Consider the following 25,266-nt stretch of genomic DNA (forward strand, 5'->3'; position numbering starts at 1 on the left):
CTAGGTTAGGAATGCTGTGTTGCCCGTGTAGCGCAACATTTTATGTGGCGTCATTACGTCCTGTACCCAGGTTATATAGGTAAGTCGCTCTGGATAAGAGCGTCTGCTAAATGACTTAAATGTAAATGTAAATGTATGCACGGTAGCTTTGACATCAGTTTTTAACATCGGGCTGATAACGATTTTGGTATTTTTAGCTAATACCGTCCAATTCCAATATGTTCACTGATATATCGTGCATCCCTAATTCCAATTCATCCCAAAGGTGTTCGATAGGGCTCTGTGCAGGCCAGTCAAGTTCTTCCAAACTGATCTCGACAAACCATTTCTGTATGGACCTTGCTTTGTGCAGGGGGACATTATCAAGCTGAAACAGGAAAGGGTCTTCCCCAAACTGTTGCTACAAAGTTGGAAGCACAGAATCGTCTAGAACGTCATTGAATTCTGTAGCGTTCACTGGAACTAAGGGGCCTAGCCCGTACCGTGAATACAGTCCCAGACTATTATTCCTCCTCCATCAAACTATACTTTGCACTATGCATTGGGGCAGGTAGCGTTCTTGTGGCTTCCGCCAAAGATTGGTCCGTCGGACTGCCAGATAGTGAAGCGTGATTCATCACTCCAGAGAACGCGTTTCTACTGCTCCAGAGTACAATGGCGGCGAGCTTTACACCACTCCAGCAAACATTTGGCATTGCGCATGGTGATCTTAGGCTTGTGTGCTGCTGCTCGGCCATGGAAATCCATTTCATGAAGCTCATGAGGAACAGTTCTTCTGCTATCATTGCTTCCAGAGGCAGTTTGGAACTCGGTAGTGAGTGTTGCAACCAAGGACAGACCATTTTTACGCACTACACGTTTTAGCACTCGGCGGTCCCATTCTGTGAGCTTGTGTGGCATACGACTTCGCGGCTGAGCCATTGTTGCTCCTAGATATTTCCACTTAACAGTAACAGCACTTACAGTTGACCGGGGCAGCTCTAGCAGGGCAGAAATCGGATTAATTTACTTGTTGGAAAGGTGGCATCTTATGATGATCTTATGATGATCTTATGAAGGACGTGGTCCTTCTGTAGCTCAGTTGGTAGAGCATGGCGCTTGTAACGCCAGGGTAGTGGGTTCGATCCCCGGGACCACCCATACGTAGAATGTATGCACACATGACTGTAAGTCGCTTTGGATAAAAGTGTCTGCTAAATGGCATATATTATGATGGTGCCACATTGAAAGTCACTGAGTTCTTCAGTAAGGCAATTCTACTGCCAATGTTTGTCTATGGAGATTGCATGCCCGTGTGCTCGATTTTATACACCTGTCAGCAACCGTGTGGCTCAAATAGCCGAATCCACTAATTTGAAGTGGTGTCCAAATACTTTTGTGTATATAGTGAATCTTCTGCTTGGATAGATCTGTTCCACTGACTCTGACTGGCTGTAATTCCAGTTAGTCTACAAATGAATAATTAATATGTTGGATTCACATCTTCATCTCAACCAAAAATCTAAGTTAAAGAATAGGGCTAATTCAAATCCAACTTTAAATGCACTTTAAATACAGTTTGATTTTATTTAGTGTTAATATTTGGTTGCTTTGTTACTTTTGTAACACAGTAAATCCTGCGAACTAGTGGAGCAGGTCGAGAGTTTCAAGTTCCTTGGTGTCCACATCACCAACGAACTATCATGGTCCAAACATACCAAGAAAGTTGTGAAGAGGGCACGACAATACCTTTTCCCCCTCAGGAGACCTGAAAAGATTTCGCATGGGTCCCCATATCCTCAAAAGGTTCTACATTATTATTTTAGTCTACTTGGTAAATATTTTCTTAACTCTTCTTGAAATGCACTTTTGGTTAAGGGCTTGTAAGTAAGCATTTCACGATAAAGCCTACACTTGTTGTATTCGGTGCATGTGACAAATAAAGTTAGATTTGATTTGAAACTAATGTAACAGTATTTATTCAACCTTAAAGAAAATATTTCAGAATTAGGTTGCTGTTTTTAACATTCTTATTTGTTTCAGCCTTCCAACTAAAAGTCCAAATACAACATATCACAATTTACATTTCTATTTTGGGAGAAATGTTTATTTTATCCGCATTTGACCGAAGTTGGAAAAGCATTCGGAAAAGTGATGTAAAGAGAAGGGTGTCTGCCCAGAGTGGGTGAAAACGCACTTTGGTGTTGAAATTTCACTTCCTTATGTTATAAAATACATTTTACCAAGACAAATATGATTATTATTGTTGACAGAGAATTGCAGGTTTCTCGTAACAACATTTGAGGATTTTTACACGTTGTGGTCGTCATATTCAGCGGTAACGTCAGCTTGTCAGGTGGCTACCTGATTAATGGCGTAAGTGAATGCTGATGTGGATCTTGAATCTAATGGCGGTGGAGGAGAATTGAGGAGGAGAATTGGACTATTGTCCAAAATAGGTTTGTTATTGAGGAGCAGTTGATCGGATTACCAATCTTGAATAATCCATTTGAGATATCCAAACTGGTGTAGAGAGTGCTGGATAAAGTGAAGGATGTGGGGATCATGAGAGGCGGCCTTGTTTCGATTTTTTTGATCAGAAGGAACTTCTTTTGTCTCCCCCGATTTGAGAAGTTTGACGTGTCGTGTGTGTCTCGTGGGAACAGGGCACCCCTCGAGGGTAATATCTGGTGTCTCGTGGGAAGTCGATGTTGAAGATATTAAAAATATTCCTGGAGTGATTGATGAAAAAAAAAAAAGTGAAGTGCAGTTGGGCAATGTAAACTACAGAGTCAAATCAGTTATTCCAAGACCAATGCAGTGTGATCTCTGTAAAGCTTTTGGTCATGTTTCAAGTATTTGCAGAAGGGAGAAGCCGAGATGTCCACATTGTGGAAAATATCATATATGTTTTAAAAGTGATGGACGTGTGACATGTTGCAATTGTGGTGGGAACCATGAAGTCATCTCTTAGGAATAACGGACAAGGGTGAAAGAGATTGAGGTGGCCAAAGTCGGGGCTGTCCAGAGCATTTCATATGCAGCGGCTGTTAAAATCGGCTGTTGAGGGTTCGAATGGTGATCTTGAAGAGTCCGTGGTGGTGGAAAGGCCTTCACTGCAGGCTGCAGGGGTTGCCTTTCACCAGCATGACTCTGATATTTTAAAGGTTAAGAAGGCACTGCCAAGGTGGAGAAGAAGTCCAGGAAAATAGATGTCATTGTGGATGGGGCGGAGCGGTTCCTGGGACTGAAAGACTTCTCGGCAGGGAAGAGTTGCATGTTCTAGAGCCTGAGAAGGGAGATATGGAGTTTTGTTGTTGGGTGGCGTATTAAGTTTGTTTTCACTATCACGTGTGGATTTTCTTTTTACCTTGTTTTTTCAACCCCATCCAGTTGGTGGCGGCAATACACCTTTTGGGGTTCTCGTCTGCCATAAAACCCACAGAAGAAGAAGAAGAAGAAGAAGAAGAAGAAGAAATCTAGCTGACGCAATGTAATTTTTTAAATCTTAAAAAAAAAGTATTTATTTTCTTCTAATGCCTGCATTTATTTAGTCACCCTAATTCTGGCCACCCTACACCGGTAAAAACTTCAGTAACTAGGGTTCGATCATTGGTTTTCTCAATTAATATATTATTTTACCTATTGGTCAAAATATGAATTTTAATTGGACACCCTATAATGAGAGGAGCACTACACGAACAATAATATAAACGCAAAACATGCAACAATTTCAACAGTTTTACAGAGTTACAGTTCATGTAAGGAAATCAGTCATTTAAAATAAATACATTAGGCCCTAATCTATGGGCTCAGCCATAGGTGGGCCTGGGAGGGCATGGTCTGCAGTTGTAAGGCCGGTTGGACTTACTGCCAAATTCTCTAAAATGACGTTGGAGGCGGCTTATGGTAGAGAAAGGTAACATTCAATAATCTGGCAACAGCTCTGGTGGACATCCATGCAGTCAGCATGCCAATTGCACGTTCCCTCAAAACTTGAGACATCTGTGGCATTGTGTTGTGTGACAAAACTGCACATTTAAGAGTGGCCTTTTATTGTCCTCAGCACAAATTAGGGCAAGTTATTAAGTGTAATGATAATGCTGTTTAAAACCTCTTAGGGATCCCTTCACCCCCATTCCCGCTCAGATCCCGTTAACGGGATTGATTTGACAACATCCAGTGAAATTGCAGCGCGCCAAATTCAAAAACAGAAATACTCGTAATAAGAATTCATTAAACATACAAGTGTTATTCATCAAAATACAGCTTCACTTCTTGTTAATCCAGCCACAGTGCCAGATTTCAAAAAGGCTTTACGGCGAAAGCAGACCATGCGATTATCTAAGGACAGCACCCCGCATACAAACACATGAAAATCAGATTTCAACCAGGCAGGTGCTAAATAACGATATAATTCATGCCTTACCTTTTGGAGATCTTCTTCTGTTGGCACTCCAAAATGTCCCATAAACATCACAAATGGTCCTTTTGTTCGATAAATTCCTTCATTATATATATCCCCAAAATGTAAATTTATTTGGCGCGTTTGATTCAGAAATACACCGGTTCCAACTTGCCTACAAATGATCTAATAAGTTACCTGTAAACTTGGTCCAAACATTTCAAACAACGTTCCTAATCCAAATGTATGTATCCTAAAATGTAAATAATCGATCAAATTTAAGACGGGAAATACTCTGCTCAATACCGGACGAAAACAAAGTGAAGCTGGTTCCAGGTCGCGCTCTCCAAAATGACTTGAGTCCCTTTGTGTGACACATGGAAAGAACAGGATTAATTCTTAATTTCTCAAAGGAAAAACATCAAACAATTTCGAAAGACTGTTGACATCTAGTGGAAGCTAGGGATTACCATAGAAAACTAATGGAAAACACATTGAGCTCAACATTTGTTTTCCCTGGATGGATTGTGCTCAGGGTTTCGCCTGCCAAATCAGTTCTGTTATACTCACAGACATTATTCAAACAGTTTTAGAGTGTTTTCTATCCAAATCTACTAATAATATGCATATCCTAGCTTCTGGGCCTGAGTAGCAGGTAGTTTACTTTGGGCACGCTTTTCATACGGCCTTGAAAATACTGCCCCCTAGCTCAATTTTTTTTTATCAGCTTCTAGATATGTCACACCTGTTGGGTGGATGGATTATCTAATAGGGATGTAAACAAATTTGTGCACAGAATTTGTGAGAAATCAGTTTTTTGTGATTCTGGGACATTTATTTTATTGTAGCTCATGAAACATGGGACCAACACTTTACATGTTGTGTTTATATACAGTACCAGTCAAAAGTTTGGACACACCTACTCATTCAAGTATTTTTCTTTATTTTTACTGATTAATACATTGTAGAATAATAGTGAAGACATCAACACTATGAAATAACACATATGGAATCATGTAGTAACCAAATAAGTGTCTTAAAGTAATGATGGACTGTTGTTTCTCTTTGCTTATTTGAGCTGTTCTTGCCATAATATGGACTTGGTCTTTTACCAAATAGTGCTATCTTCTGTATACCACCCCTACCTTGTCACAACACAACTGATTGGCTAAAACGCATTAAGAAGGAAAGAAATTCTACAAATTACTGTCACGGCCCTCAAAAGAATTGGACCAAAGTGCAGCGTGGTGAGCGTACATATTCCTTTATTATGGAATGACGCCAACAAAACAAGGTAAACAACCATGAAGCTTACGAGGGCTAAGTGCCGCTAACAAAGATAACTACCCACACTGAAGGAGGGGAAAAAGGGCTATCTAAGTATGATTCCCAATCAGAGACAACGATAGACAGCTGTCCCTGATTGAGAACCATACCAGGCCAAAACAAGCAAATAAAGAAACATAGAAAAACAAAACATAAAATGCCCACCCAACATCACACCCTGACCTAACCAAACAGAGAAATAAAACTGCTCTCTAAGGTCAGGGCGTGACAATTACCTTAAATCAAGTCACACATGTTAATTTAAATGCATTCCAGGTGACTACCTCATGAAGCTGGTTGAGAGAATGCCAAGAGTGTGCAAATGGTAGTATGAGTATGTTTGTTTTGTGGAAATATATTATGTAACCTGTCCTTTAAAATTAATAACATCCATGGTCACATTTTGAGGTTACTGTAACTATAAATGTGTTCTTATGTAATCATAGAAAGCGTGCATTTTCACGATTGCATGCAAAAGTCACAGGTCTGTGGAGATCTTCACAATTGCTATAGTAATCAGTGCATTATCTCTAACAACATTTATGACTTGCACTATGTGTGGTCCTTCTGTGGCTCAGTTGGTAGAGCGTGGCGCTTGTAACGCCAGGGTAGTGGGTTCAATTCCCGGGACCACCCATACGTAGAATGTATGCACACATGTAAGTCGCTTTGGATAAAAGCGTCAGCTAAATGGCATATATTATAATGTAATCTCAACTGCAATCCAGGTCATTTGGTTGTGCTATTTGCTGAAGCGCAGTAAGAACACATTAAGTTTGTGATATAAATACTAAATATCTGACATTGTATTCCCGTTTGAATTCCCATGTGTTGTGCTTTGAAATGGTGAAAGTGCAGAGATAGCTGATAAAATCAGAAACAAATGATCAATTGGAATTTTGTTACGCTTTTAGATGCTTGAAAGCATAGTGATAACACATTGGGAATTCAACATACTTCTGGCTGTGTTTTTGAGTGGGTGATTAAAGGTTGAAATCGCATTGATCAACCTCTCAACCAAATATGACCGCAATGTCCCCGTTGAAATTATGTTGTGTGCCCAGTGGGAATACACTCTTACAGTTATTATGGTCAAGAACATAGGCTATTTATTTTGGTGATTTAAAAAAAAAACGTTGATTGCCCCTAATAGAGTTTAGTTGCTAGGTGCCCTAGCATAGGCTAGTAAGATCCAATGGAGACATGAAGCTGTGACTCAACAGTGGTCCTTGGTGCTATTATTTTGACATTGTTCTATACGGCTGTATTTTCAGCAATCAACATATATACCAGTGGATTTGAGTGACAACCTTGGCTATTTGTAAGAGCGTGGTGGAAATAATTCCACTTCATTCCTTTGATGATGAGGCACTGGCTTTTAGGTGGTAGTCTAGTTTTGTTTGCTTTATATTCTTTCTAAAAGCCACGATGATAAATATAGTTTTTTTTATTGGTGCGCAGGCGCTGCTTCGCCTTTTACTTTTCAAAAACATAAGACAAAGTGACCGGGAGCTGTTGGAGCTTCCATCTTTATCTCCCTCTCCTTTATCTTCTGTTTGTGCATGAGGCCAACAGAACAGGCTCACTGATTTGTGACGCAACCTCCCCTCTGCTGTTGGGACAATAGAAGCTTTCTACTCCATGACTTCTACTGGCACAAGACTAGAGGTAGGCTAGAGTCCCTGTGGGTTACAGTCTAAATCTGGTTTTATGTTTGCAATTTCTAGCCTAAACCTTTTCAAATATGGAATCACAGGCTAATTTGATTGATTTCGCTCTGGTGGTGTGTTGTGTGTCATCTCTCACGGACAAGAATAGATTTCTGGCGGCTTGTAGGGTGTTATTATTACTTGTTTATTAAATGTTGATGTTCTCAATCAATCAAGCATGAATAATTGAGGATCTCTACACGTTCACAATCTGTGTCCAATACTGCCAATCCATGTTATCAGATGAATCTGTGTCCCCACTGTGGTCACATAATATAATCTGTGACCTCCCTCTCCTGTATACTACATGAGATGGTGGACTGGAGCGACCAGCCCGACTGACGGTTAAGGACAAAACCTCTGTACTCTTAATCAGCTTATTGCTGGCTTATTCAAAGGCCCTCTTTCAGACAGAGCAGCTGCTGCCGCCGGGCCCGGGCCCAGTTTGAGTTAGAGGGTGTGACTGCTGGCAGGCCTCGCCGATGCAGAGAGACCGGTTGGTGATTAACAAATGTCAGTAGACTTTGGAATCTGGGGAGCCGAGTCAGATGGCATTGTCCTCTGTGCTCAGAGGAAAGTCTCCCAGGTGGCCGGGTCATGCTGGCATGCTTTTCCTCTCTTTCTCCCCTCTTTCCTCACCCCTCCTCTCTGGCACTTCAAGCTCAAGGCTGCAGATTTTTTTTCTTTGCTCTGAAAAGGAAGTCCAGGCATGCTTTGCATTGTTAAACCCCTTGAGCAGCTTAAACACAATTCCTAAAATGCAATTTTTTTTCTCTTCCTGATTGTTAAAGAAATGGTGTGGTGTCACTCCAAACATCCGACCCTCTCGATTATTTGGGTACAGTCATTTTATAAATCCATTTTATAAGTCCCCAATAAATGAAAGGGCTAAGTCGGGATGGCTGGCAAGTGCAAGGTGGTTTTGCTGAGCTTTGCAGGCCGTACCGAGGCCGCCAGGCTGAAGGACTTGGGTGCAGTACATTGGGCAGATAGATTTATGTCAGCAGCTCTCCAGTCACTGTCTGGGCTGTCTCAGGCCCCATCACAAAGTACCCCCTTTTCCCAATTGTAGTGCACTACTTTTGACCAGGGCCCATATGGGATAAGGTGCCATTTGGGACACAACATAGCTGTGAGGAGGATCTGATCCATGTTATGCAGTGAGAGCACTGGCTGAACACCTAAGCACACGTAGCTGGCTGGCTCCTAAAATGGCTGCCCTTGAAGCTCAAAGGATCTGCCGCACAGCTCGTTGCCTGACTGTCAAAGCCCTGATAGAGTAGATGAAAGCATTACAAATACCATCCATTAACTTGGTGTGGCTGTCATGGAGTCACTAAACTGACACCAAGAGAAATAGCAGTAGTAGTAATTTTAGGTTGAGGCTGTTTTCTCCTTTCATTTTTTTTTTTTTTTTTTTTTTTTTTTTTTTTTTTTTACCTCAAAGGATTCTTCTTGATATCCATGTCAAGGAACCTGGCTTTAGAATGCAACGTTGTTCTGTGTTCTGAGTTCTGACAAGAGAGCTGCCAACAGATCAGGGATGGGCCTTTCATGGCGCAGTAACCTGACCCTGGACAACAATAAGGCTGTCTTCTCAGGGACACACTGGCAGGCAGCGAGGGTTGTTCCAGTGGAGGTAGACTGGTTACTGAACGTCAACTGTTATGGTTTAAGTCCAGAGAACTGCAGCAACAACAAAAAAAAAAACGACCTGTGATAGGGGTAATAGCAAAACAAATGGACATACGACTCTTCCCTTTCTACCAGAGCTCCGTTGGTTTGGTCATGGTTGTGGAGGTCTCATTTCTTTGTATTTTTTTTTTTTAGCTCCGCAACAGGTTGTTAACCATGTTTAATCCTTTTTTTTTAACCTTTGCATGGTGAACATGTACAGGACCAGGCAACGGGAGAGAATGTGCTCAACTCAAATTTCCATTTAGAGGACACCATTTTGTCCAGGGGTCTGTTGGTTAGCCATAGGTGAGGAAGGCTGATGTCATGTGGCTTTCAAGCTCTGCAACAGGTTTTTTTTTTTTAGCTAATTATACCTTCTGTATAGTGAAAATGGTAGGCTACATTTAGAGGACACCATTTTGTCACAGGTGCAGGAGCTTTAAATAATCAGGAAATACTAGGCATTATTTAAAAATATATATATATGTTTTTTTGAATTCACCTGTTTTTAACCAGGTAAACTAGTTGAGAACAACTTCTCATTTACAACTGCGACCTGGCCAAGATAAAGCAAAGCAGTGCGACACAAACAACAACACAAGAGTTACACATGGAATAAACAAGCATACAGTCAATAACACAATAGGTAAAAAAAGAAAGTCTATATACAGTGTGTGCAAATGGCGGAGGTAAGGCAATAAATAGGCCATAGTAGTGAAATAATTACAGTTTAGCAAATTAACACTGGAGTGATAGATGAGCAGATGATGATGTGCAAGTATAATTATTGGTGTGCAAAAGAGCAGTAAAGTAAATAAAAACAATATGGGGATGAGGTAGGTAGATTTGGTGGGCTATTTACAGATGGGCTATGTACACCTGCAGCAATTGGTTCGCTGCTCATGGTGAAAGTGCAAATGCTTCTCCAAGGAAGGGAATGCTGTTGGATGGCTCTGTAAGATAGGAACACGAGTCAAATAACAGCGTTTCTACAATGCAACAGTTTGTAAGCTCTCTACTTTCTATTTTTCTGAACAGGAACTGTCTGGCACTGATTTTATAGGCCATTGCCATAAGGGCTGGTCAAATGTTATAGACATCTTACCAATAAATGACCCCCAGAATGTTATGTTGTGATTTTTCAATGGGCTACACTGTGCTATTAGTGTGAAGCATTAATCCCCTTTGAATACATTGCAATATTAATGTCCTTGGCCTAGACAAATGCACAGCACAGATGACCTCTGGCAAATGGATGGAAAATGTATTAAATATTGCCTCTGCTTCTGCTATCTGCAGATTTAGGCCTAGTGTTTTAGTTAAGCTTAAAGAAAGTGTTAAATCCAATAAAATAATATTTTAAAAAGAGTGCACATCGCATCATGACCAGTTTAATTGCTAACGAGTTACATTTCAATGTAATGCCATGTGTCTGTCTCTGTCATCGTACAAAGGGTGGACAAGAGGAGAAAACCATTTGATGAAAAAACTGTCATAACTGCCACATAAACAGCCATTTTATGCCCCAGTCACTTTTCAATCTGTCAGTTTTATTAATGCATTGAAATATGTTTTTTTTCCCCCTCTTTAAATAACACTGAATATAAACTCCTATTATTGGTCTTTTTTTATGCTCTAAGAACTGGCCTGTTTTATTTTACATACTGTATTTGTTGAAACATATTTTAGAATGGAAAGGTTACCATTTGGAGTGTTTGGCTGCCACACAAGTTCTGGATTGTTTCACAACAACAACAATTGTTGTTTCACAACAACAATACATCTGTGGCATTGGTCTACATGAAATACTATCCATTTGAAACAAAAATATGAATGAGGTGGCTATATATCTGGTGGCTATGAGTAAGTACTGGAAGTCAGTTTGACTATCAAGCAATGCCATTGGTTAGTTACAATGCCAAGGTCAATAGGTGACAGGTCATACCAGCTGGGAAGTGATGTTAACCTTATCATCAGTTGTGTGTTTCATCAAGGAACAGAATATCACTGTAGTCACAAACCTTTCTCTCTCTCTCAGTGGATTCATTCAATCTTATTTGAGAGGGAGCTAGGGCGTGATGCAATCTGAGGGAATTGTTTGTATGTGTGATGTAGATACGGGGATGCAGTCTGATGGTCTGCATCCCAAATTGCACCCTAGTCCCTATAAAGTGCACTTCTTTTGACCAGAGCACTATGGGCTCTTTTCAAAAGTAGTGCACTATATAGGGAATAGGGTGCCTTTTGGGATGCAGTTTGACGGTGCTGCACTCCAGCTGTGGCTTATCCCAAGGTAATAAAAATGGAACAAATCAACTCAGTAATCCCTCCTCAGCTCGCCATAGTTCTTGGAACCATGGAACAAACAAAAAAAACAGATCTTCTTCTTAGTATGCAATGCAGTAATGTCAGAGCTGAAGAATCCAGCCTTTTCTCAATCTCTCTGTTACATTTCTATCACAGGTTTTTAGCCTACACCGGTGCTAGGCCTAAAGATTCAGACTTTTGTGTTTCCACCCCTGAGGCCTAAATGTGACATGTTATTGTCTGAGATTGAGGCCTCACCCATTCTCTTTTGTCTTTTTGTTACCAGGTTTCCCTGATTTTCCAGGGAGTCCTCAGCGATGGAGGTGCTACAGTGCGATGGCTGTGACTTCCGTGCTGAGTCGTACGACGACCTCAAGACCCACATCCAGGATGTACACACGGCCTTCCTGCAGCCCACTGATGTTGGAGAGGGGGATGGGAGTCCCTGCCAGTCCGGGGCAGACTCTCTGAACTCCCCCAACCAGACAGAGGGGGAGGAAGAAGAGCAGAATACATCTCCACAAACTGAAACGGGTAAGGGAACTGCATCAACGGTGATGTTTATGAACAAATGATTATGATTAAGGTTATGATTATTATGCTAAAAAAAAATGTTAAACTAATTCTTCAAAGTAGCCACCCTTTGCCTTGTTGACAGCTTTGCACACTCTTGGCATTCACTCAACCAGCTTCATGAGGTAGCCACCTGGAATGCATTTCAATTAACAGGAGTGCCTTGTTTAAAGTTAATTTGTGGAAGTTCTTTCCTTCTTAATGCGTTTGAGCCAATCAGTTATGTTGTGACAAGGTAGGGGTGGTATTCAGAAGATAGCCCTATTTGGGAAAAGACCAATTCCATATTATGGCAAGAACAGCTCAAATAAGCAAAGTGAAACGACAGTCCATCATTACTTTAAGACATGAAGGTCCGTCAACCATCAAGTGCTATGACGAAACTGGCTCTCATGAGGACTGCCACAGGAAAGGAAGACCCAGAGTTACCTCTGCTGCAGTTCATTAGAGTTATCTGCACCTCAGATAGCAGCCAAAATAAATTATTCACAGAGTTCAAGTAACAGACACATCTCAACATTAACTGTTCAGAGGAGACTGCGTGAATCAGGTCTTCGTGGTCGAATTGCTGCAAAGAAACGACTACTAAAGGACACCAATAAGAGGAAGAGACTTGATTGGGCCAAGAAACATGAGCAACAGGCATTAGACCGGTGGAAATGTGTCCTTTTTGTTTGATGAGGCCAAAGATTTTTTTGGTTCCAACCACCGTGTCTTTGTGAGACGCAGAGTAGGTGAACGGATGATCTCTGCATGTGTGGTTCCCACCCTAAAGCATGGGGGAGGAGATGTGGTGGTGTGGGGGTGCTTTGCTGGTGACACTGTCTGTGATTTATTTAGAAATCAAGGCACACTTAACCAACATGGCTACCACCGCATTCTGCAGGGACACTCCATCCCATCTGGTTTGTGCTTCGTAGGACTATGATTTCGACAGGTCAATGACCTAACACACCTCCAGGTTGTTTAAGGGCTATTTCATCAAGAAGGAGGGTGATGGGGTGCTGCATAAGATGACCTGGCCTCCACAATCACCTGACCTCAAACCAAATGAGATGGTTTGGGATGAGTTGAACTGCAGAGTGAAGGAAAAGCAGCGAACAAGCATATGTGGAAACTCCTTCAAGACTGTTGGAAAAGCATTCCTCATGAAGCTGGTTGAGAGAATGCCTAGAGTGTGCAAAGCTGTCATCAAGGCAAAAGGCTTTGAAGAATCTAAATTCTAAAATATAATTTGATTTGTTTCACACATTTTTGGTTACTACATGATTCCATATGTGTTATTTCGTAGTTTTGATGTCTTAACTATTATTCTGCAATGTGTAAAAATAAAGAAAAATACTTGAATTAGTAGGTGTGTCCAAACCTTTGACTAGTACTGTAAATTTTCACACCCCTGAGTCAATACTTAGTAGTTTTTCAAGATAAAAAAAAGAAACAGAAAGGCGCTAAGCACAGGCAAATCCTAGAGTAAAATCTGGTTCAGTCTGCTTTCCACCAAACACAGGGAGATTAATTCACATTTTAGCAGGAAAATAACCTTAAACACAAGACGAATCAACAATGGAGTTGCTTACCGAGAAGACAGTGAATGTTCCTGAGTGTCCGAGTCACAGTTTGGAATTAAATCTACCTCAAAATCTATGGCAAGACCTGAAAATGGTTGTCTAGCATTGATCAACAACCAATTTGACAAAGCTTGAAGAATTTTGAAAATAATAATGTGCAAATGTTGTACAATTCAGGTGTGAAAGCTCTTAGAGACATACCCAGAAAGACTCACAGCTGTAATATATGCCAAAGGTGCTTCAACAAATTATGAATTCTTATGTAAATGAGATATTTCTGTAAAATATTTTCAAAAACATGTTTTTACTTTGTCATTATGGGGTATTGTGTGTAGATGGATGAGGGAAAAATCAATGTAATCCATTTTGATTGAATTCAGGCTGTAACACAACAAAATATGGAATAAGTCTAGGAGTATGAATACATTCTACTATTTACAGTATATTAACATTGATATTGCTATTTAAGGAAAGACTGTTTTATCATCTCTTTTTTTCCTTTCTTTTCCATTGGCCACCCCTTTGAAACAGACTTTTCAAGTTCAAACCAAATGCCATACAGCAAGTCAGCAAACCATCCCAACAAAACTGCAAACCAGTTATTCCAGTGCAAAATCTGTGTTCGTTACTTCAGATCAAAATCTCTGTTGTCTGAACACACCAAGAAGGTACATGGAACCTCACTAAGTGGCAGGAACTCACCTGCCTCCCATACGTCCAAACAGTCCAACTATAACATCGTTATCCATGAAAGTCTTGGGAAAGTGTTCTCCTGCCAGTATTGTACATACAAGTCCCCACGCAAAGCCAGGATCCTGAAGCACCAGAAGATGTATCATAAAGGAAATCTGGACCCCCCAGAATCTCTGTCTGAGGCTGTTGATGACCCTGAGTCATTATCGTCCGAGGAGCCCAGTGAGGAACTATCAGAAGATGTGGTAGAGCGTGGTATCCTAGAGTCCATGGTTAAACCTCTGGGAAAGTCGAGGGGAAACCAAGCACTTCGAAGAGAGTGGTGTGACAACATGATGAAAAAGCACCGCAACATGGTGAAAATGATCTCAACCATCCAGCCGGGTGGAGAAGGAGAAGGAAGCGCAGGCTCTTCTAAATCTGATTCCCCTTCCTCCCCCAGAAGCCCTCCTAACTCCAAAATGGTTTTCAAAGACCTGAGTGGTAATGAAGGCTCCTCTGTAGTCAACTCCTCAGTTTTCAAGCTCAACAAGCCTGCCTCTGGGATATCACCCTATCAGTATTCACAGATTCAATCGGTAGCGCCCAACAGCACGGGATCCTCCATTTTGTCTGACAGGTCCACCTTCGTCATGTCCGATGTTTCCAACTCTGCCATGGAGATGGATTTGAGCATGCTTGACGACTCCAGGAGCACCTCTGAGGAAGATGACGAGGAACTGGGTGATGAGGATGATCCCAATTACACCGACCCCTTGTCAACTGGGGATTCTGCCAAGCAGCTTCTGTCCGAAGAGGATAACAAGATGCTGGAGACTAAAGGGATACCATTCAGAAGGTACATGAACAGGTTCCAGTGTCCTTTCTGCTCTTTCCTCACCATGCATCGCAGAAGCATCTCCCGTCACATTGAGAACATACACCTATCTGGGAAGACGACGGTATACAAGTGTGACGAGTGCCCCTTTATCTGCACCAGCCCTCTCAAGTTAGGCACGCACAAGCAAAGTCACTCCTCAGACTGGGACACCATGGACCTGACCAGTGAAAGCCCAGGTCCTCAGAATAACGAGACACCAGAATCAGTGAACGGAGGAAACGTTGCTGCTTCCAAAGTCAATGGGAAAAAGCTAAGTAATGTGGGCAATGATCTAAACCAGCAAAATCCTCACCGCTGTACACTCTGTAGCTTCTCGACAACCACGCTGAAAGGGCTGCGAGTTCACCAGCAACACAAGCACTCCTACTGTGACGACATGCAAGCTGCCAGCTTGGAGGGCTCTACAAATGAGCAACAGGACTCGGAATTGGAAACATTCTCCAGTTCTCCGAGCCAGGTACAAAAAACACAGACTTCAATTCTAGGACTTGGATCCAAAAAGCACTTAACTGGGAAAACTGCAAGGAAGTCCATCAATGATCTACCTTTGGATCTGTCCCCAGTCAAGAAGAGAACTAGGATTGATGAAATTGCCAACAACCTTCAGAGCAAGATCAGTCAGCAACAGGAGGATCTGGTGATTAATCTGGAAGAAATTGATGATGAAGACGAAGGAGAGCTCAACATGAATGAAGATGCAGGCAGAGACAAGGAGGAGAACAACGGTGAGAGTAAAAATCATGGCTACGTTTACAACAAGCTTTACGAAGGCCGGGTGGGTAAAAGAAAAAGAACCCTCACGTCAAAGCTAAGAAACATTCCCATTGCAATGACACTCTCTGATGATGAGGACAAGGAGTCTGTTGATCTTAAAGCGGATCTCCAAGACCAGAGCAGCCAAGACAGCCGGGACACTTCTTTCCAGGAGAACCTTGACTATACAGAGGACTCAGGGATGGCACGATTCTATTGCAAGCACTGTGACTACCATAACAAGTCAGCCCGCAGTGTGAGCACCCACTACCAGAGAATGCACCCCTACATTAAGTTTAGCTTTAGATACATTCTCGACCCTGAGGACCAAAGTGCCGTATTTCGTTGTCTGGAGTGCTTCATCGAATACACCAACTTCAACAACCTTCATGAGCATTACATGGATCACCACCCAGAAGCCAGCAATGTCCTGAACTTCAACCAGCCAGATTTGGTGTACATGTGTCGCTTTTGTTCGTACACAAGTCCAAACGTCAGAAGCTTGATGCCCCATTACCAAAGAATGCACCCTGAGGTGAAAATAAACAACGCTATGATCTTCTCGAGTTATGTGGTGGAACAGCAGCATAAGGGAGCAGAATCTCAAACGCTTAGAGAAATTTTAAATTCCGGTCCCAAGAGTTTCACATGTAGCTCCACCACTTCCACACCCAAGTCCTCGTCCAGTCCTGTGCTCAAAAGTGTTGCAAAGACACAAGATTCAAGCTCTGAGACAGAGGCCCTGAAAGAGGTTGGTAATGTTGTGGTCTATGACTGTGACTTATGCTCCTTTGCTAGCCCTAACATGCACTCTGTATTGGTTCACTATCAGAAAAAGCACCCAGAGCAAAAGGCCTCATATTTCCGCATTCAGAAAACCATGCGAGTTATCACAGTCGATAGGCCACAGTCAGCAGGCAACTCTTCTTACAACATCAATATACCAACCCCTGCTAAGTCGCCAAGCGCCGCCATGCCATTTGGTACAGATGAGGAGATATACTACTGTAAACATTGTGTGTACAGCAACCGCTCTGTAGTGGGAGTTCTTGTCCATTATCAAAAGAGACATCCAGAAATAAAGGTGACTGCGAAATACATCAAGCACGCCGCTCCCACCTCTGGGTTGATGAAACTAATGGATGAGCTTCAGATTGCACCCCCAAAGCAGTTTCTCAAACAGTTCAACAACAATGGATTTGATGGGTCCAGCAATTCTCACGCTAGAGTTGTTACAGAGAAAGGAGAAGCAGAGATGCTTTTCTTCTGTCAGCACTGTGACTACGGGAACCGCACTGTAAAAGGAGTGCTTATTCACTACCAGAAGAAGCACAGGGAAGCAAAGTCCAATGCTGACCTTGTACGCCGGCACACTGCAGTGGTCCGCAGTCAAAGAGAGCGAGCGCAGATGGGCCAGTCAGGCACTGCCGCCTCTGCCATAGCCCCTGCTGCTCCCACCGAGACGGAGGCATCCTCTGGATGTCTTCGCTCACTGAAGTGCAGGCAATGCTCTTATACATCTCCATACGTTTATGCATTGAAGAAGCACCTGAAGAAGGATCATCCTACTGTGAAAGCCACAGCCATGACCATTTTACACTGGGCGTACCAAGATGGCATCCTGGAGGCTGGTTATCACTGTGAGTGGTGCATCTACTCCCATGCGGAACCCAACGGGCTGCTAATGCATTACCAAAGACGCCACCCAGAGCACAATGTTGACTACACGTACATGGCAAGCAAGCTGTGGGCCGGGCCTGATACCACCACCTCCCAGCCAGGGGGGAACGCTGGGGACAGTAAGCACTACCAATGCAGAGATTGTGCTTTCGAGGCGTGCTCCATCTGGGATATTACCAACCACTACCAAGCTGTCCACCCCTGGGCTGTCAAAGGGGATGAGTCTGTACTATTGGACATAATCAAAGGTCCAAGATCCCAAGAGAAAGTCCACCCCTCAATGGCTAAAGGACCACCTTTCACTTTTCTTCCAACTGCTCACGATGAAGGACCATTGGATATCCCTACCTCGCCTCAAGAGCACCAACACCACCAATACCATCCCAGGCTCTCCCACACAAGCAACTCGATCTCCAACAACCCCTACCAGTGCACTGTATGTCTGTCTGAGTATAACAGCCTACATGGACTTCTGACACACTATGGCAAAAAACACCCAGGCATGAAAGTCAAGGCGGCTGACTTCGCACAAGAAGCTGATATAAATCCAAGTTCAGTTTACAAGTGCCGACACTGTCCATATGTGAATTCACGCATCCATGGAGTTCTTACTCATTACCAGAAGAGGCATCCGTTGGTGAAAGTCACCGCTGAGGACTTTGCGGATGACATCGAGCAGGTTAAAGATATAACTGAAGTGGATGACAAGTGCAAGACCCAAAGACAGGGTTATGGAGCATACAGATGCAAAATGTGTCCGTACACTCATGGAACATTGGAGAAACTGAAAATTCACTATGAGAAATATCACAATCAACCTGCTTCAGATATGTTCAAGCCTTCCCTCGTGCCATATTCCACTGTGAAGGATGAGGTGGTCGCTGAATGCAGTGCCACAAGTGTATCATCAGAGGTACAAGAGGTTAGCGAATTCAAACTTGCTCTCACCCAGTTCCCTATCAACAAAGGAGAGACCCATGCTGTGTTTAGGTGTCAGCTCTGCAAGTACTTCTGCTCAACCAGAAAAGGCATAGCTCGACACTACCGCATCAAGCACAACAACGTCAGAGCTCAACCGGAAGGCAAGAACAACGTCTTCAAGTGTGCTCTCTGTTCATACACCAATCCCATTCGCAAAGGCCTGGCGGCACATTACCAGAAACGTCATGACATTGATGCCTATTACACACATTGCCTGGCAGCCTCCAAGACTTTGACGGAGAAGCCCAGTAAAGTGGTGGTGCCCATGGCATCGGAGGCTGAAGGGTCGGAGCTGAGCGAGGAGCTACGATTGGCCGTGGAGAGGAGGGAGTGTTCGCTCTGTGCGTTCCAGGCCTTCAGCAGGAAGAGCATAGTTTCACACTACATCAAACGCCATCCAGGAGTCTTCCCCAAGCGGCAACACACCAGCAAGCTCGGACGCTACTTCACTGTGCTCTATGCCAAAGAACCAGAACATGTTGAAGAGGTAACAGAAGTGGTGGAGGTTGAACCGAAGCCCGAGCCAGAGGGAGAGGTTGCCGAGTGGCTGCCTTTCAAGTGTTTAAAATGCTTCCAGCGATTCAGCACGGTGAAACTTCTCTCCATGCACTACAACGACCATCACAGTGGCAAGGACCACAAACAGGACTTTGTCATCCACCCCAGCCTCACGGAAGATGGGACGGAGACGGAGCTCTACCAGTGTTCCCACTGCGAGTTGAAGTTCCTGGGCCTTCCTCTCCTCAGCACTCACCTGATTAACCATAACGAGGAGTTCCAGAAGAGGGCGATGCGGCAAGAGAGGAGGAAACAGCTCCTTTGCAAGCAGAAGTCCGAGCCACCGGAGACAAAGCCTGAGAAAGTGAGTAGAAGAGTTTGCAAAAGGATGGTGATTTATCATCTCAGTAAAATACGAGATGTGGCCATTGTTTTGGACTAGAATGAGAATGAAAATGAGACTGTGAATAATAACTAACAGTATATGAAGCATTTCCTACTGTATTGGGCTAACATAGTAATGTTACACATAGTATTGATGATTACAGTTTTATCGTTAGAAATGAAATCAGTTATAGAGAATATCAGTGGAATGAGTGTAAGGCTGTTAGATTTACCACCTTTTCTTCCCTTTTTTCTTTTCTTTTAGCTGGTGAATAATGCTGACAAAGCACCGATCGGCTACAGGTGTAACTTCTGTGTGGAGGTCCACCCTACTCTCAGAGCCATCTGTAACCACCTGAGGAAACATGTCCAGTACGGGGAGGTCAAAGAGGGCCATGTCAAGGTAAGATCAAATAGCCAAGAATTTGGTAACACACGGGGGTCATGCATGCTCTTACAATGCATTATAACAACATCATAATGCATTATACCTTCAGGATTTAACCGGTTAAGCGTAAACTCCGCAATTCTGGGGACTTATGTTATTATTTCATTGAATTGAGTTTGCCTCAGAAGACCCTGGGGTATCAGGTTACATATCCACAGCCACTGGAAGCTGGAACCTTATTGAGAGGTCTCTGAATAACTGAACATATTCACTGTTGCTACCTAAGGGTAGGTTTAACAGAGAACATTACATGTAACCATACTTTATAAGTTATATATCATCAATTATACTATTTAGGCCTATGGCTAAGTCATCAAGAGCTGTTTCAATTCAACCCAGGTTTCCACAGAAAATAGACAACACAAATAAGGTTTTGGCTTCAAGTTAATTATGAATATGTTGGATTAATTGAAAGAATGGGACAAAAAAAAACTTTATTTGAAGTGCATTTAGAGTTTGATTGTTGGATTAGAGTTAGTCCTTTTCTTTATCTTTGAGGTTTGGTTGAGATGAAGATGTGAATCCAACACATCAATTATTAAGTTGTAGACAAACTGGATGTTGAATTGTGTTTGGTTGTCTGTGCAACCAAATATCAACATTTGAAGGAGATTGGATAGTTCCATCTGTGCCACTGACTTATTCTGGCTTGTTTTCCAGTTTGTCAACAAATGAATAGTTTATATGTGTGATTTCTATCCCCATCTCAAGCAGAAATCTAAGTTAAAGAATAGGTCTGTGGAGATCTTTACAATTGCTATAATAATCTGTGCAGAATCTCGAACAGCATTGATCACTTGCGCTATATACTTTAAATGTATTCTCATCTGCAATCCATATAAATAAACAACATATCTGACATTGTATTCTCATTTGAACTTTTAAATAGTTTGTGTGACTACTAAACCAAAAATCAGACATTGTTTTTCCATTGGAATGTGGATGTGGTTTTAGATGGTTAAAGGCATAGTGATAACATATTGGAAGTGATAAACAATTTTGGCTGTCTTTTTGAGTGCGTGAGTATAGGTTGTAATCTCATTGATCAACATCTCAACCAAATATTACCCAATTATCCACATTGAAATGATGTTGTGTGCCCAGTCGGATCGTTCTACAACAAACACAAATGGTTTTATATCAAGTTTAAAAAAACAAAACAAAAAAAAATATTTGTAGATGTGAAACAAAACCTTTGTGTTCTTCACAGATGGACAACTTTTAGAGGAGATTAAAGCGGAGATCGTAAAACATTTGTGAGTTTCTAAAATCTTATAGGATGTCATTTGTAAAGTTGATTGTAAATATATGTAGAATTCCCCTACAACTTCTCTCTAAATTCCACTGTGTCCCCCAACTCTTTAGTTCAGAGTCCGACTTTTGACTCTCAGCTCTAAGAGACCCCACACTGCCGAAATCTGTTTTTACGGATGGCAGGGTTCTGTTTCCAGTTTTTTTTTTATTGCAACGGAGACCCCTGGGTAGACAGTCTGTCAACTTCCCCTGGAGAAAACAAGCGAGGTAGTCCCTCCTGACCGTTGCAGGCAGGCAAGGGGAAAAGAGGCCATAACATTGAGGGCAGCGGGTATCCGTTTCAACATTAGTATTCCGATGAGGTCGCCAGGGACTTGGCAAAGGGACGGCAGGCCTGAGGATTTAACGCCTCACCCAAGACAGAAGCCAAATTAAGGCCTTGTTGGTTTTGCAGACCAGGGCCAGGCCAGTCCAGGCAGTTGTACACTGAATACAGAAGATGGCATGTCTGAAGTCCTTTTCAGAATACTCTGAAATCTCAGGATAAAAAATAACGTGGAGTAAAAAAAAATAATAATAATGGCAATAGGAAAAAGAATAACTCACAATCTTACAACAATCCTTTGTGGATTATTATACATGTTATGCTTAATAAGTGTCAACAAACAATAAATATATAAAGACAACAGAATTCCATTACTCAACCATATGAAAGCCTGCGGGTGGTTTAAACCTTCCAGACTTAGAGGTGTATCACCTCACTTACCCAGGGCTTTTACTTGAGACATATCGTTAATTGCACTAACGAGGAACAATGGGTACATATTGAAGGGGATCATGCTCATCCCCAGAATCTGTTTATGTGTCTATTTTTCAAAGGATAAAGCTAAAAACACGAACAACTTCATAGTTAAGAACACTTTAACAATATAGAAGAAAATGTAACCTATTCTACAAGAACCAATATCACTCTCTGAAAAACACAACCTGGACAAGGAAAGGTGTCGAAACCATCATTTTACTTGAAATATTTTCCGTATTTCCGTTCCAGAGTTTCAAAAGTAATTTTGGACTGACCAACGTAGATCATTTCAAATACATATCACAAAAGTTACATATCACACAATTTCGATTTGAAATATTTTGATCATCAGAGCAACCCATGCGGGAATCTTATTTGAGTCAGAAAGGGATGTTCATATGATAGATAAGATGTTCAAAACCTTGCAGAGAGCTTATCCAACCGACAATCTCTTAGTAAAATAAACTATTTGACTTAAAAAGAACTGATGTTGGCACAAGATGGAGGGAAAGCTGAAGCATAACTAATGAAATTACAGTTGATAAAAATGTACGCTTAATCCAGTATAAACTAACGTATAGAATTTATTATACAAAAGACTACATTTACACATTCTACAGTACAACGGCAGAGTCATATCTTAAGTCTAGAACTAACAATGATTCAATAATCTATGCTTTCTGGGAATGCTGTAAAGTCCAAAAGTTATGCACACTTACTTTTAATCCGTCTGTCTGCATATTTCAGAACACGGAATATTGGGGTGTAGTTAGATACCCAATGGGCTGGATGATTCCCTTCTCATCTTGAAAAAACGTCATCCGCCATCATTAACACAATGGAAAAATTGAATGATTTATTATTGAAATAGCATGGGCGATTGAGAAAAAAACGAATTGGCACAATTTAAGTCCATGTGGCAAACAATGCAGGCACTAACGATAGGGGTGTCTATAAATTGTTGTTCGTATGTTTGTTTATTTTACCCCCCCCCCAAAAAGAGAGCGAGAGAAGCCATCTTCATACCAAAAACGCTGTAAATTTGCCCCCAACTAAAGTGAAAAACTCACGAGAAGCGGGTGAGCGGAGCAAGCAGAGTGAGGACTGGACAGGCAGAGCAGTGACTGTATGCAGGGCCGGATTAAGAAATCATAGGCCCTAAGGCTTTGAGTTCAAAATAGTTCAAAAGTAAGAAAAATATTAGCTAAATAAAAAAAGGAGTTATTTACATAAGTATTCAGACCCTTTGCTATGAGACCCAAAATTGAGCTCAGGTGTATCCTGTTTCCATTGATCATCCTGGAGATGTTTCTACAACCTGATTGGAGTCCACCTGTGGTAAATTCAATTCATTGGACATGATTTAGAAAGGACACACCCATCTATATCTGTCTATATCTGTCGCTCTGCCCCTGAACAAGGCAGTTAACCCACTGTTCCTAGGCCGTCATTGAAAATAAGAATTAGTTCTTAACTGACTTGCCCAGTTAAATAAAGGTTAAATAAAGGTCAGATAAAATACAAGGTCCCACAGTTGACAATGCATGTCAGAGCAAAAACTAAGCCAGGAATTTTCCGTAGAGCTCCAAGACAGGATTGTGTTGAGACGCAGATCTGGGGAAGGGCACCACATAATTTCTGCAGTATTGAAGGTCCCCAAGAACACAGTGGCCTTCATCATTCTTAAATAAAAGGAGTTTGAAACCACCAAGACACTTCCTAGAGCTGGCCGCCCAGCCAAGCTGAGCAATCGGGGGAGAAGGGCCATGGTCAGGGAGGTGATCAAGAACCTGGTGGTCACTCTGACAGAGCTCCAGAGTTATTCTGTGGAGATGGGAGAACCTTCCAGAAGGACAACCATCTCTGCAACACTCCACCAATCAGGCCTTTATGGTAGAGTGGCCAGATGGAAGCCACTCTTCAGTAAAAGGCACATGACAGCCCGCTTGGAATTTGCCAAAAGGCACCTAAAGACTCTCAGACCATGAGAAACAAGATTCTCTGGTCTGATGAAACCGAGACTCAACTTCTTTGGCCTGAATGCCAAGCATCACATCTGGAGGGAACTGGCACCATCCCTACGGTGAAGCATGGTGGTGGTATCATCATGCTGTGGGGATGGTTTTCAGGGACAGGGATACTAGTCAGGATTGAGGGAAAGATGAATGGAGCAAAGTATAGAGAAATTCTTGATGAAAACCTGCTCCAGAGCGCTAATGAGCAATTTACAAATGCCTGAAGGTGCCACGTTCATCTATACAAACATTAGTACACAAGTATAAACACCATGGGACCACGCAGCCGTCATTACCGCCCAGGAAGAAGAAGCATTCTGTCTACTTGAGATGAATGTACTTTGGTGCGAAAAGTGCACATCAATCCCAGAACAACAGCAAAGGACCTTGTGAAGATGCTGGAGGAAACGGGTACAAAAGTATCTATATCCACAGTAAAGCGAGTCCTATATCGACATAACCTGGAAGGCCGCTCAGCAAGGAAAAAGCCACTGCTCCAAAACTGCCATAAAAAAGTCAGACTACGGTTTGCAACTGCACATGGGGACAAAGATCATACTTTTTGGAGAAATGTCCTCTGATCTGATGAAACCAAAATAGAACTGTTTGGCCATAATGACCATCGTTATGTTTGGAGGAAAAAGCCGGAGGCTTGCAAGCTGAAGAACACCATCCAACCGTGAAGCACAAGGGTGGCAGCATCATGTGGTGGGGGTGTTTACCTGCAGGAGGGACTGGTGCACTTCACAAAATAGATGGCATCATGAGAGAGGAAAATTACGTGGATATATTCGCAAATGGGTCTTCCAAATGGACAATAACCTCAAGCATACTTCCAAAATTGTGTAAAAATGGCATAAGGACAACAGTCAAGGTATTGGAGTGGCCATCACAAAGCCCTGACCTCAATCCCATAGAAAATGTGTGGGCAGAACTGAAAAAGCGTATGCGAGCAAGGAGTCCTACAAACCTGACTCAGTTACACCAACTCTGTCAGGAGGAATGGGCCAAAATTCACCCAACTTATTGTGGGAAGCTTGTGGAAGGCTACCCGAAACGTTTGACCCAAGTTAAACAATTGAAAGGCAATGCTACCAAATACTAATTGAGTGTATGTAAACTTCTGACCCACTGGGAGTGTGATGAAAGAAATAAAAGCTAAAATAAATCATTCTCTCTACTAATATTCTAACATTTGACATTCTTCAAATAAAGTGGTGATCCTAACTGACCTAAAACAGGTCATTTTTTACTTGGATTAAATTAGTTTAAATGTATTTGGCTAAGGTGTATGTAAACTTCCGACTTCAACCGTATGTATTGCATGCTATAGT

The 25,266-nt window shown here is 42.1% G+C and overlaps 1 protein-coding gene across 3 annotated transcripts in view; it reads left to right on the forward strand.

The window, feature by feature from the left end:
* Positions 1 to 25,266, forward strand: part of LOC118387936 (zinc finger protein 462-like) — a 90,950-nt gene that overhangs the window by 23,473 nt on the left and 42,211 nt on the right. For all 3 annotated transcript variants that reach the window (XM_035776787.2, XM_035776786.2, XM_035776785.2), the window contains exons 2-4: positions 11,690 to 11,937; positions 14,076 to 19,393; positions 19,679 to 19,816. In XM_035776787.2, coding sequence (XP_035632680.1) covers positions 11,721 to 11,937; positions 14,076 to 19,393; positions 19,679 to 19,816 — 5,673 coding nt within the window. In that variant the 5' untranslated portion in view covers positions 11,690 to 11,720. The remainder of the gene's footprint in view (positions 1 to 11,689; positions 11,938 to 14,075; positions 19,394 to 19,678; positions 19,817 to 25,266) is intronic.

Source organism: Oncorhynchus keta, chromosome 9 (genome assembly GCF_023373465.1).
Source record: "Oncorhynchus keta strain PuntledgeMale-10-30-2019 chromosome 9, Oket_V2, whole genome shotgun sequence".
NCBI lineage: Eukaryota > Metazoa > Chordata > Actinopteri > Salmoniformes > Salmonidae > Oncorhynchus > Oncorhynchus keta.